Source organism: Micromys minutus, assembly GCF_963924665.1.
Source record: "Micromys minutus genome assembly, chromosome: 27".
Taxonomy (NCBI): domain Eukaryota; kingdom Metazoa; phylum Chordata; class Mammalia; order Rodentia; family Muridae; genus Micromys; species Micromys minutus.
In genome coordinates, this window is record NC_137962.1 from 24,915,356 (window position 1) to 24,929,993 (window position 14,638).

A 14,638-nucleotide genomic window follows, 5' to 3' on the forward strand; every position below is an offset into this window, starting at 1 on the left:
CAAACCCTCACAGGTGTCCCGATTGTAAAGAAAATGTGGTATAAATGCACAGCGGGCTGTCTGATTGCTATAATATATGGTGGGGTTCTGTCATTTTGACAAGATGGGGAGATCTGGAAGATAGAATGTTAGGTAATGTTGCTAGACAAAGGCAAATCCCACATGCGTTGTCTCCAGCATGGAAGCTAAAGAGCTTATTTCAGAGCAGAGGAAGGTCTCACAGTAATTACTGGGAGAAAATAGGGACCTGCAGGGAATTTGGGAAACAATGCTCACAACACAGCAAGAGAAGAGTTGTCCCACTGCACACAGTGATTACCAATCACAACAGTCTGGTATGCATTGTGTGAATAATGAAATAACCACCCTCATTATCCTGATTGGTTCAACACACCAGGATTCATATATTGAAATATTATGACAGGTACTAGTATGTAAAAAAGCAACAAGAAGAAATTAAAAATACACAAAAAGAAGATATTCTGTACTAAAACATTGTAGACATGTTTGTATTTACAATTAAATGTTGGTGACACATTTATCATTGTCTTGTACTTTTTAGTTTAAGGATCTTTAAGCAGTAGACAAAACTGCTCATCAGAGAATGTGAGGTATAACAGCCCCACTGAATATCTATGCGGTTGTCACTGTCCCAATCTTAATGTTCTTTTTCTCTTCTAAATCATGATTTTGGAAAATAAAGAATAGATTTTCAGCCTAGTTGTACTTCAACAGCTTGAAAATAAAAACCCCAAGTCCCACACTCAGAGGTTGTTTTTCATTGGGCTGGCATGTTTCTGGGAAATAAGAGTTTTAAATGTTCTTCATATTTAAATATGCCTCAGTAGTGGGAGAATAAACGCTTCTCAGCATGAGTAGCTTGCTCGGCTGGGTGTTTATTACGGTGCACACACACAGCACATTATTTGATCCTGTCTTCTGGTCTTTATATCAGGAGTGTTCCTTCCCAGATGTCCTCTACATTGATAATTTCCTCTGCTCGTGCTCCTCTCAAATCTTCCTCCTATCTGAAGCTCTTGATGGACTCTGTCCAGGTTCTGGGTTGTATGTATGTGCTAGAATGTGTACACCCATAGTTCCCCAAACTCTGCTGATATCCCTTGACTTGGCAAAAGGTTTTCTATAGTTTTTCCTCGTGCCAGGTTTGACCATGTCGCTCACATCTTCATGAACTGATATGCTTGTCCTGTGTCTTCTGCTGCTGCCTTCTTCTCTTTGAACTCAGACAGCACAAATTTGCTTTATTGAATTTTTTTTTTTTGTGCCCAGGGCTTCAGGGTACTCCCGAAGAGCCCAGTTAATGTGGTCCTCATCCAAGTCGGTGTGGTGCTGTCCAAAACAGCATCAGTAACCTACCAGGACCCCACACTAGAGGAAGCTGACTTCCTCTACTTCCTGGTAGCTATCAACTGACTATAGGTTTTCAACTAGGAGCAGATCCTATGAGCCCTCTCCTGCTCTTTCGTGCTGGAATGTTAACTAAGTTCATCTTCTGCAGGTTACCACAGCCTGCAAAAAGTTCAAACAGAAACATCCCTGATGAGTGGAATTTGGATAAGCCTGTAGGTATAAGGATAAGTATTTAGAAGGCATCTGGATACTGTATTTATGTAGCAACATAATAGTATTAAGTTCTTGCTTAAGGTCTAAGACTTCTGTACCCACAGGTTCTTGGGAATGGGTTTCCTTCTGTTGGGTGCACCTGAAGCCTCATTCAGCAGGTTTTGGTTACTCCTCAGTATATTTATGCTGGACCATTATGCGCCTCTCAGAGACATGCACCTTAAAAATGTCCTCACTATAGAGAGCAGTTTTGCCAACACCCACCCTGTCCATGTTCTGTCTGCTTGGGGTCTTCCCCCATTATTTCCTGAATCACTAGTGCATGTGACTTATAGCAATGTGGATCATGCTTTGCAACGTTCACAGTATTTGTGTCCAGTTTCCTGGTTGTGATAGCAGTGCAATGCATAGCTAAAAGGTGTCACCATCGTGGGGAAAACGCTTCACAAGATTAACTCAAGAGTAGATGTTTCGCATTTTGACTGAATCCACTGAGATATTCAACACTAAGAGAATGTACACAGAAGTGTTGTCAGATGGTTTCCAATTCTGGCTTCGGAATATTTGACAATGTGCAAACTTCCCCTCTTTATCTTATGTGCTCTACTTTCCTTGTCAATGAAACATGTCGCCTCGTGGTTATTTCTGTTCTGTTACGCTAAGGGACCTAGGTATTGGCCCAATACTGTATTAGCTTCAATTCCTTATTGCCATTCATTAGAATTTATTTATCTTTAATCATCTGAGGCCTCAAGGAATTCTTTAAATTATTTTTTTCTTAAAATATTCTCTTTCATAGAATGTGGACTAGAATAGGGGGTTCAATAGATGTCTCAGTGCTTCATAGCATGGGTTGCTTTTTGCCAAGTACCAGGACTTGGTTCCCTACAGCCAATAACAACTCACTACTGTCTATATCTCCAGCTCCAGGGGCTCCAACATCCTCTTCTCTCCTCAGTGAGCACCAGACAATTGAGTATCACACAGATGTACACAGGCAAAATATCCACACACATGAAAAAAAAAAGAATCAGAAATGTAATGCTTATTACATAAAATCAGTTTTAGTTTATATTTTAGCTTGTAACTTGAGGAATTTTGACATTACTTACTTCATTAATTAATGCTGTGCAAACATATGTATGCAGTGTGTACATGCATACCAAGAGAGATGGCATAGTTGTGTTGATCAGAAGACAACCTTGAGAGTCAGTTCTTTCTGTTCACTTGTAGCTCCTGGAGATTGAACTCAAGGCATTAGCCTTATTGGCTTCCATCTTTTCCACTGCAAACATTTAGCCACTCCATTGGTTGTCATTTAACTGCGCAAAATAAAGTTAAAAACCCTGGAGTCCTTCTTGCTCGTAACTGGCTTTAGTCCTGTTCTTTAAATACTCAGTTTTTCCAGTGTATAGATTTCATAAGCCAAAGTCTGAACTGGGCACAGTCTAAAGACTTCATAACCCAAAGGCAGTCTTTTGAAAATTTCCACTTGTTCTATTTTGGAAGTTATTTTTGTTCTTTTCTATCTCCTGGATTCTGGAGAATAGATCTCCTACTGATGCTGGATTTATGGTATTTCAGTATCTGTTCTCTTTTTGGAAGAATAGGCTACTGACCTAGATTGAGCCCCCCTCAGATGCATATCCTTTAGGCTTGTGGAAGATGTGCTTTAGGCTTAGGAGATGTGCTCAGGTGGGAAAAGGGCGTTGAGCACTGCCTCTCAGGATCTCTCTCCCTAAATCTAATATTAGTTTTGCAAACAACTAAAGTCTCAAACAATTAATGAGATTTAGTTAAAGGAAACAATCATGTATAATTAATGAATTTGTGAATTATTTAAGCACCCTAGAACTCTGTTCTTCTTAAATAGCGTTGGCTCATAAAATTTGGTCTTACTGGGAAGAGAAGGGAGGAAACATTTCCTCATGGAGTTGTCCAAGTAGAGACATGATTTGAGCCTCTTATAACGGATGCCAACAGCTTGCTCCCATAATACAGATAAATGAACATGCCCCTCCCCGTCGCAGATGCTTGGCTCATTTTTGTAGGAACGGTCTATGAGACCTAGCCTGTAGAGCCTTTCTAATGAAGAGTCAAACTCCAAAATGTGAGACTGAAGGAAAAAAAATGGGTTTGCTTATTTTTATCAACCTGAAAGCTGGAAGAGCATTTACCTGCTAGAAAGAAAGAGAAAGCGAGAGAATGAGGGTGTGTGTGGGAGAGAGAGAGAGAGAGAGAGAGAGAGAGAGAGAGAGAGAGAGAGAGAGAGAGAGAGAGAGAGAGAGAGAGAGAACACAAGAAAAAGAAAGAACAGACCTTAAAGGTTTCATCATGCAGGGTGGGGCTGAGTCTGAGGAAACTGAGTGAGAAATGAGACTTTGTTCCCCTTTTCAGGCAGAAAAGCATCTTTTAAAGCCAGCAACCGAATAGAGAGAAGGGCTGTGTTCAGCAAGCTACGAGGCAAACTACAAGTACAGGCAGCTTTAAGCATTAGAAAAGGGTCCAGAGACATTAGTTCCTGTCAGCTAGTGGATATGCCTTTTACTATGACCATGCTAGGAACTGACAGCAAGTAAGTTCAGATTAGAAAACAGTTGGGGCTGTGCAGAGAGAGCGTAGCTGAGCTGGCTCTTCAGATGACAAGCATCTGTGGATGTGTCTGTTGAGTGCTCCTGCTCCCTGCATGGGTTTGTTATGCATTCTTTTGTCAAAAAATGTAATAAAGCACAAATATGCATAATAGTAGCTAATGAGAAAATTTCCCCTCCAGCCAACTGCCTTTGGTTATCACCAACAAAGTTCTCAGAGTGTTTAAGGAGGCTTCTGAAAGAAACACAGAATTCAAAACCATTTTATGAAATGTTCCTTCTAATAGACAATGTAATCAGCCCAAAGACTGCAGACTCTTGGTACATTCCAAAGGGATTTTAAAGAAGCAATGGACACCACGGCATCTCCCTTGAGTGGGCTCTACCAGCCTTTGTGCCTTTAATTTTCCTTTTTTGGTGTCTCTGTTTTCTTTTCAAATTATGAGTACTTTTCAGTTTTTGAGATGAAAATATAATTACATCATTTCTTCCTGCCCCCTCCTCCAACGGAACCCTCCCCCACACTCCTCCTTGCTCTCTTTTCAATCCATGACTTTTTCTTTCATCAATTCTTGTTATATAACGTGTGAATATCTATAACAAATATTACTGAGTATAACCTTTAGTGTCTATATAATGATACTCATATATATGTTTATAGGTCTCTCCATTAGGCATTGGACAAGCAATTCATGTGCTGTTCTGTGGCAAAGACTATTTCTCCAGGTCTCAGCATGCCTGAGTTGCTTGCAGGTCTCTGGATCGGGTCGAGGCCTCCTGAAGTTTTCCCCACCCACCTTGGTGGGTCCACTGTTGTCCTGGTTCAGCTCATGTTTGGGGTGTCACGTTGGTGAGACATTATGGTTGCAGCTTCTGAAACACACCTCACAGTGAACTCCCTGATCCTCGGGCTCTTGCCGTCTTTCCTCCCCCTCTTCCACAGTGTTCTCTGGGCTTTGCTGTAGCAGTGCTTTACAGATGGCTCCACAACTGCGCATTTTGAGTGGTTGTGGGTTTCTGTAATGGTCTTGTTCTGCTGCAGAGCAATGAGGGGTGAGGCCTATCTGTGGACATAAGGTCAGATATTTAGAATGTACATGAAGATTTTGCTGCTTTAGTAAGCGGTGGTTGTAGGTTCTCCTCCAAAACTCATGACTTCCCTAGCCCTTTGTAGCTGGGCTAGGCTTCCAGCACCAGGCACTGTTCCCCTGCTGCTGAACTTGAGTACAATTATAGAGCTGTGGATTAACGTTTAATTTAGGTCACTCTAAAGGTGTTGGGAAGTTGAAATAGGTCACATGTAGTTTCAGTCTACCTACTGTAAAGAGAAACTAAATACGGAGTCAGTGAGCAGACATTAGATGTAAAATATGACTTACCCTTCTGATTACATATTCTAAAATATTTCAGTTGGATTTGAATTTTTTTCCTATGGCAGATTGTAGAAGTTAATTTGAAATTCACTGGGGGGGGATTATAGTTCGTAGCTCTCCGTTTCAGACGAATAAATCAGGATTTTATTGTGCAATTTCGAATTTTCACAGTTTTACTGGCTTCTTTTACTTGTCTGTTTCTCAGTCTGTGGTTATCCATCACTTCCCACTTTTTAACAACTGACGGCTGTCATTTCTCCCTCAGCGTTGTCTCCAGTCTTCCTTGCTGCTATTTGCGTTTTCCAAATGGGTGGGTGTTGGTGTCATTATCATGAATTCTTTTTGCAAATTGTTCCATAATCATGCTACCAGTGACTCTAATGTTCGGTGTTTACCATAGCTATGGCAAAATGTGTATGCCTATTCTGATACCAACCTATCCATTTCCCCGCACTGTCGTGAGTGTTGCTAGTTAATTCTGAACCGGCTGTGCATGTGAAACTCTGGCTGATAAAATTGCATAACTCATGATCCTAACCCCTCAGAGTGACGTGAACAGCAACAACAGTGACTGTGACAGGTCACAGTCACAGGAAGCATGCCACCAACGTGGCCCAACTGCTGTGGCCTATTCTGGCTTCAGAGGGTTAGCTGCTTCATGCACAAGTGAAATGGCTGTGAATGATCGCACACTTCTTAGATGATCCCGAGACTTCCATATACGGAGTTTCACATTCTCGTGTAGTAAGCTGCATGCAATACCATGGTGCGACATGGATTTCTAATATCCTAATTGTGACATGGTGCTTTCAACAGTTAAATGATTTGAAGCTTAGGGCTCTAGAGCTGAGTCATAAGGAAGCTAATGTTGTATGTGCACGCGGGCACACTTCCGGATATACAATGACGTTAGCAAAGAAATGAAGCTTTCTGACTGTAGATCTATGCCTGCAATTAAATTAAAACAGAGCTCACTGACGCAAAGTCCTAGGAAGTGATTCTGTGTCCTGATGGCCAGAGGCTCTTCAGTTCTGGGAATCAGGATCTGGTCCACATTGCAGCATCCACAGGGTTTACGGCCATCCCTGAGACTTTCACACTTCCCATGGGAAGAAGTTGGTTAAAAACACTATATAGGACTCACCCACTTTCCCTCCTCTTGACCTTCCCTGGGCTTCGTGTCCCCATTTTACCCTCTGGCCATCCATCAAAAACTACATTTTTCTTTTTAAAATAGAAGTCTGTGTTCTCTGTTCAAACTTGTTTATTTAGCATTTTGTTCTTTCTTGATCTTCCTTAGGCCTCTGCTTATGAGAAGACCTCTTTAAGGTCTACAGTGAGCATCCTTTCAGAGCTCCTTGTCCCCAGTTCCATTATTTCTCCTACTCTGAATTCTAGGAGCCTGGCTTCTGTGGTTGACATTGTCCTGACACTGGCTTTGTGAGCATTCCGAGTGTGAGGCCCTAGCAGAGAACTGGAAGCCTTAGGGGAAGGACCGGCTGTATTTCCCCACTTCCTCATTCTCTGCACTAGGATGAGCATGGTCATGGTTCAGCTCCTAGACAGCCTTTCACATAGCTCAGATCTACTCCAATACAGTCTTTCCCTCCTCCTCTGGATTAGACACAAGCCAGTAATGACCTGCTGTGACCCTGAGTCTGGTCCCTTGGGCAGCCCGTCAGTGTGTTCTTCAACGTCCATCCGTCATTCTTTCCGAATTGATCTTCCTGTCTAATTTGTTTATTATTTATGAATTCTTTCATTGTAGAATTCCAGTTTGAATATTGTTGAAATGAGCTATAAGTGGGTCTTTCTGCCTACTAAATAGCAATGATGGGGACCGTGTCTCATTTATGTGTGAGTCCTGGTACCCACAGAGCACCAGGGACGTTGAGGGAGCTAGGCACATTGTTTTATGAGTTGTAGATGGTCGTCTTCTACCTCACTAGCTTCCCTTTAGAAACCCCAGACACTTTAATGGTGGTGTTTAGATTCATGCCACTCACGTTTTCAGAAGTCCCTATAGTAGCTTTTCAGAGTTTCTTCACATTTTTCTTTTATAAAACACAGAAAAAGCAAATCATGTTGGTGTCATGGATATTCGACATAAATATTGAAGATCGCAGTAACTCTACAAAATCCATGTGAGGAGAAAACCTCACTTTGGATTCCCCCTAAGCCAAGCTGGGCATCCCTGCCTGTTGCCTGCAAGTGAGTGGAGAGTGTGCCCAGTCCCGTTGGGCTTTCTTCTCTGCACAGCTCCATTCCTGCCCCATTGTCCCGCAAGCTGCCTATTCAGGGCTCATACGAGTTTTGAGCAGAAGGTTTATCTGCTCTGAGTGACTATTAAATTATTCTAAGAATTTGCATGAGGAGAATTTACCCTTGCAATCACACCATTTCCTTACACTCCTGTTCAACAATGGCCACGACATCAGGATATTTTTCTTCTACCCTCCCTTGGACCGGAAGAGGCTGCAGCTACTGAGTCCTGCAGCACGCTTAAAATCCTTTGATTCTGGGTGCTGTGGAGAAGTTAGAAAGCTTCATCTTACATTCGCTTACAAGATGCAGTATGTATTCCGTGTAAATGAAGGTACAGTAGGTCAGATTCTGGTACATTGATTTACTGAGAAAAAAAATACCCTGCACACTTTAAGTTACGCACTGAAGAAATATTTAGAAATAGTTAAAAATTTATTAAGTAAACACATATGCCATTTTAGTTTATAGTTTGACGTACAGTGTGCAACTGATGTATCAGTTGTTTCATCTTAAATATTCATGAGTAAGCAACGTTCAGCCAGCCTGCAACATAATTTATATAATTAAGCTGTAATATTTTTCAGCTAGCTCCCTAAAATTTATAACCAGTTCTCTTGTAGATGTATTTCTGTAGTTGATTTTGTTATTATAAGCTGAGTAAGGGGATTAACTGCTCTTTACAAATCTGCATGATTCCCATTATTTAAATATATTTTAAATAAACTAAAAATATTGTCCTTTAAGTAAGCAGCTAAGTTTTAAAAGGTGAAAGATTACAAACTCTGGCATTAATCATACGATGATATCAGTCCAAATATGTCTGATTTTAACATTATCAATTGCCATGGACAGGTTATGTCTTAAATAAGAGAGGAAATATAAATCCCAAAGAATAGGATAATAGTTTGATTTGTATAAAGATAAGTTAAAGGAGAGATGTGTTGACATTTTAAGTTTCCTACGGCTAGATGAGAGGGTTGGGCTTATTAATAACGAAGAACAAAGTGCTAGGGTCTGTTTGTGTCAGACAGTCATCTGCTCCTGAACCAGCTCTCCTGGGCTGGGCTTGGATGCCATGGGGAGTGTGGGCATCTGTGATGGGCGCTTTCAACGAAAACAGTGCAAAACTGCAAAGCAAAAATCAGTTCAGAGTCTAAGGCCTGAAGCCGGATTCTAATGATTCTAAGGTCAGGCTGCACAGCGTGGGGGGATCCGTGCTGCTCAGTGTGGGGGGATCCGTGCTGCTCAATGTGGGGGGAACACAGGCTGCACAGTGTGGGGGACTCAGGCTGCACAGTGTGTGGGGACTCCGGCTGCACAATGTGTGGGGGACTCGGGCTGCTCAATGTGGGGGACTCAGGCTGCTCAGTGTGGGGGGATCTAAGGCTGCTCAGTGTGGTGGGGACTCAGGCTGCTCAGTGTGGGGGATTCAGGCTGCTCAGTGTGGGGGACTCAGGCTGCTCAGTGTGGGGGGGGACTCAGGCTGCTCAGTGTGGGGGGGCTCAGGCTGCTCAGTGTGGGGGGGACTCAGGCTGCACAGTGTGGGGGACTCAGGCTGCTCAGTGTGGGGGACTCAGGCTGCTCAGTGTGTGTGGGGGAACTCAGGCTCCGACCAGGACATAAGACAAATGTGTAGTGTGAACTGATCATTTCAAGGCAAGAGAAACCTTTGTTAATTTAACTTTAAGTATGTTGCAAGTTTCATCAAGAAATGACTGGCGATCTATGTACCTTAGCTATTTACAACATGCTTCCAAGTTTCTGAGTTACGTTTAGAATTTTTATGTCATTGAGATAGAAGCAAGGTAGGCCCATATTAATTCATCTCGGTGTCTTAAATGGGGTGTCTCAACTCACGGATATTCATGTAAAGTAATATAAACTATAAAGCATAAAGCTTACACGTGCGTGTTGTAATTAAAAGGATTTCCTTATTTGTCCTAAAATTCTATACAAATTAGGATGAACCAGGCAGTTGTTGCCACCTATGTGCCCCTTAGGGGTCTTTAGGAGAGTGCCCACCATCAGCCAATCAGGTGGCTGTAAGCTTTGTGGGTTTTTCCCCCTTTTTTCTCCACCTCCCCTCACCCACATCTATCTGTTCCACTTCTGTCTCTTATTACAAGACAAACAGGCTGCTAAGGCATAATAATATAATATCATATAATTTGATAGAACAAGCGCTAACATACAGGAACAGGTCAGCACACACTGAAGGAAAAGAGCCCCAGACAGAGATGTGCAAACGGAGACTCGGTCTTTCTCAGTCCACAGGAACCTCCTAAAACACAAAACCTGGAGCTATCGTATACATACCATAGGGTAAAAAGAAAGAAAAACATAAACAAATGAACTAAAAATGAAAATTGAGATAAAACATTTCGAGACAAAATAATCCAAAGATGCTATTGAATCCATTTCCCGTTGGCCATCCTCTGCTCTATATCTAGTCCCCCTTAAGAGTAGTTCGTTTCCCTGTGGAGTCCCAGTGGAGAAAACGAAATTGCAAGTGGTTTTCCACTGGAGATAGCTTATGGGTTAGGGATGAGGCCATGAGCCCACTCCTCCCTTCAGCTCCAGGACTCCATCTGCTGCAGACCCATGCCGGCCCTGTGTGTGCTGGCCCGTCTCTGTGAGATCATAGGTACATCGTTCCTACTGATCTTCCACCCCCTCTGCCCTCTTCCATAGGGTTCCCTGTGCCTCAACGGGAAGATTTGATAGAGACACACCCTTTACAATTGAGTGTTCTGAGGGCTTGTCACTTCTTCAATGATGGCAGAGCTGGCCAGCATCTGTTCCCTTTCTTTTAAAAATGTTGTTTATTCATTGTCTGTGTACTGAGTTTCATGAAGGCATCTTTAGATAAACATGGAATTTTTATATGTCTTTTAAGCATATGAAACTTAAAAAGAAATCAGACTCCAAAGGTCCTCTCCTGAGTCTTAGTCTGGCGCCTTGGCATACCGCATCTCCCGCTCTGTGCCTAGACTCACCCTCTCAGCTTAATTTGCGTGGCACTAATTAAGGTTTACATGTTTGTCACAGGAGGCTGAATGTGCGGTTTTAGTCACTGAGTCATAAAAGAAGTAAAATAGTAAGGAAACAATCCGCACATCTCTGAGCCCATGTTTGCTAACAAGACTTTGATGTGTGTCTTTCTTATTTTAAAGCAACTTGCCAGTTCCAAGGACGGAGCTACTTTGAGGGAGACAGGAGCACGGTCTACTCATCCTCTGGAATGTGTGTCTTGTACGAATGCAAGGTAAGCTGGCTCGCAGGGCCCTCCAGAATTATCCCGATTATGTGAACACCACAAATGTGTCTTTACAAACTCCCCTAACAATACTCCTTTCAAATCCTAACTCAAAGAGAAAGTCAGGCTCTCAAGTGATAGTTCAAACAGGAACAAATTTCTATGATTTTTTTTCAGGCGTGTAAGCTTGAAATCGTACTTGTTATGAAACAGTTTTGCAAAAAATGAAAACAGTTACTTGGTCAAATCAGTTTTATGAAACAAAAGTTTTTAGTTGAAATCAACTCCTTGCCCGCTGATATGTGGACAAAGGAAGAGAGGATAATTCCACTTGTTGACGCTCATGATTTTGAGTCTGGTGAGAAATATTACTCAACTAATGGAAAATAAAACATGAAACTATCTAGTGAACATTAATTGTTTTATATATATATATATAAATTGTTTATATATATATGTTTATACATATATATACATATATATACATACATATATATATATATATATATATATATATATATATATATATATATATATATATCTCACTGATACTGAATTTAAACTGATCCTTGAAGCAAATACTATATATTGTCCCTGTCCTGTGGTACTTGGCTTGAAATACAGCAAAGCAAAATCCACTATGCAACCCATAGCCTACCAAGGGCCCATGAAGAGCCACCGGAAAAGGGGTTGGCTTTCTGGGTACGAGGTCAAAGAGCAGAAGAGCAAAGGAAAACACTGTGCCTGTCAAAGCTGGTTTTTCATTTGAGCTTTAAATTTCCCCTTGAATATCCCTTGTTCATGGATTTGACAATCCAGAGATCACATGTAGTATTAAAATTAAATACAAATGATTTAATCCAATTGTATCAATAAACTACTAGCTATAAAATTACTAAGGGCTAGGGAAAAGAGAGTCCTGAGGGTTTTTCTAGAATACATGAGATTTCAAAGGAGGCCCATTTCATGCACATGCATCGGAGAATGTGTGAGGATAAGCCAGTGAGAGATGCTGAGAAGTAGACCTGAGTTAGGAGGGATGGGGCTGTGGATTCTTGTCTTTAAAATGTACTTTGGAGGCTTTTCTAATTTACAATTTGTGTTCCTCTGGTGTGGTTCCTCTTTTAAAGATAAGAAAATCAAGTCACAGGACTGTACCCACAAATCATGAGCTCCTCTCTCCAGATAGGGCCTCTTCCAGTCATTCATCCTCCATGCTAGGCCCACTGGGGCAAGTCTCACAGTGGAGACTGATTTGGGGTTTGCTTGAGTCATTCCAAACCAAGGAAAGGGAACCAGAGAAAAATGTAGTTTGAAATAGACAGACACCTTCTGGATGGTCTCTACATGTGACCTCTAATTCTGAAACATACATTGTATATTTGAACCCCTGAAGGCATTTGATGTCTCTTGGTGTTTTGGGGTTTGATAACATTGATGGGGCATATTGCTAGGACAGTTGCTTACTTGATGCTAAATGTGCTGTAAGATAATTTTACTTTAAATGAGCCCACTTAGAGGTCTGGCTAGGCAGTACTGCAAGCGTTCAGTGTTCATTGGGTGAGTGGTGTCCTTTGTTGTTTTAAACACGCAATCATACCTTCTCTGCTCTCCACTCTATGATGTGCAACAGGAGCGTGAGGCACAAAGATGATTTGCTCAGTTCAATTTTTGGTATTTAGTCCATATATCTAAATCATCATTCAACTTGAACTTTTTGAAAAACAATTAATGGGATACATTTTCCGTTCTTTGAGCAATGTCTTCGAAATCGTGTATATTACAGTGTTCCAGAGCACATGTAGTTGGTGCCTGGGGTCTAGACAGCAGAGCCCTGTCAACTTATCCTGGGTTTGTGAATCTTGACTAAATTCTTGGCATTATGGCCCTCTACCATCTCCTTTGTCTTCAGGCCCCTTAGCTTCTGTATTCGCAACTTTACATAACTGACAGAGTTTTCATATTTCTGTTATCTGTACTGCTAATTCCAGTGCTTTTTGTATTTTCAGTCTTGTGGAATTTAAAATATGTTCTAGGGGGCTTTGTCTCTCATGGGTGCACAGAACAATGTCATGGTTTGGAGCGTAAGAGCACCAGAGCTGAGATGATTGTTGGAGCCAAGGCAGGCTAGTGCTGAAGGACACGTTCTACACATCTTCTGCTGCCGTCTTGGAGAGACAGTATGATCTGCATATATCAGCCAGGAAAAGCTACTATTGAAATATATATTTCCTCATGACAGAGGCTCTCAGCAATGATATAAAAAGAAAACTCAAGCTATTGCGCAGCAGTTAAGATGGAAGCCTGTGACCCCGAGACTTCTCTGTCACTTCTACCCTGACAGCATGTGGAGCACTGTCGCATCCTTGGTGATCAGAGGTGACAGAGAAGGAGCCAAGCGTTTGTTCTGGGGCATGGCTACGCCAGGTGTCCAAAAAGTAGATTCTGGTTTGCTGTTTCCCAAGAGTTCATCTATTTGGTTGCTGGAACATCATGATACTAATAATGTTATGTTTATTTCTTTTCATTTAAGAATTCCAATTTTGTGCCAGGAAATTTTCTTAAATATTGGCCTACAAGACACATGTTTGATCCTCATTTTTATGGTAGTTTTGAGCAAAAAACATCAATATTCTTTACAAATTCATCTGAGTCATAAAGTGTTTCCCTCCCTTCTTCACTCCCTCTCTATCTCTGTCCCTCTCATTTCCTCCTCCTATGTCTCACACACATGCACACACTTACACACACACATGCACACACTTACACACACACACTGGGTCTCATTGTGCAGCCCTCACTGGCCTGAATCTTGCTGTGGAGGCCAGGCTGATCTTGATGTCACAGAGCTCTGCTTTCCAAATGACAGATATGTATCACAACATCCTATGAGACTCTTGAGAACTTTGAAGCAACCACATACAAAAATCCCAGCTTAATTCGCTGTTTTGACATGTGCTGAATTCAGAGTGTACTGTTACTACAACCCAGGCTCTGCCTTTTCTTATGCTCCTCGCTGTATTTATAAATCTTTTGGAAAACTAACACACATTATGTTATGTTATGGAGGGATTTAGATGTTGCTGGCCTGGCTATAGTATGTTGTCCTCTGACACCCAGGGCTGCTAGCTCCCTGGAAAGGCTTGCTGCATGGCATTTAGTGCCATGTAAGTATGGTCCAGTGGCTTGGGCCGAGTCTTCTGACTGTAACTCTGCAGTCAGGTTCTAATTATGAACCTTCAGGCATCTCTTTTCTGTTGTCCAATAGGATCAGACCATGAAGCTTGTTGAGAACGTTGGCTGCCCAGCCTTAGATTGTCCCGAGTCTCATCAGATTGCCTTGTCTCACAGCTGCTGCAAAGTTTGTAAAGGTAAGGCTTTGATGAAGTAATATCACTCTCAGGCAAGGGCGTGGGGGTGAGTGGAGGAAGATACCTGCCACATGCTTAAACTCAGCCACGGGAGTAAAAGGTAAATGTCATCCAAGGGGAGAACAGCATAGTGGTTACTAGGTCCCAGGAAGGCACAAGGAATGAAGATGGAGAAAGATGGCTGCCAGACCCAGGGAT

The 14,638-nt window shown here is 41.9% G+C and overlaps 1 protein-coding gene across 1 annotated transcript in view; it reads left to right on the plus strand.

The window, feature by feature from the left end:
• Window positions 1–14,638, plus strand: part of NELL2 (neural EGFL like 2) — a gene marked incomplete at its 3' end in the record, with an annotated part of 261,563 nt that overhangs the window by 112,382 nt on the left and 134,543 nt on the right. Inside the window, exons 10-11 of the mRNA XM_080939784.1 lie at window positions 10,987–11,078; window positions 14,338–14,440. Coding sequence (XP_080795910.1) covers window positions 10,987–11,078; window positions 14,338–14,440 — 195 coding nt within the window. The remainder of the gene's footprint in view (window positions 1–10,986; window positions 11,079–14,337; window positions 14,441–14,638) is intronic.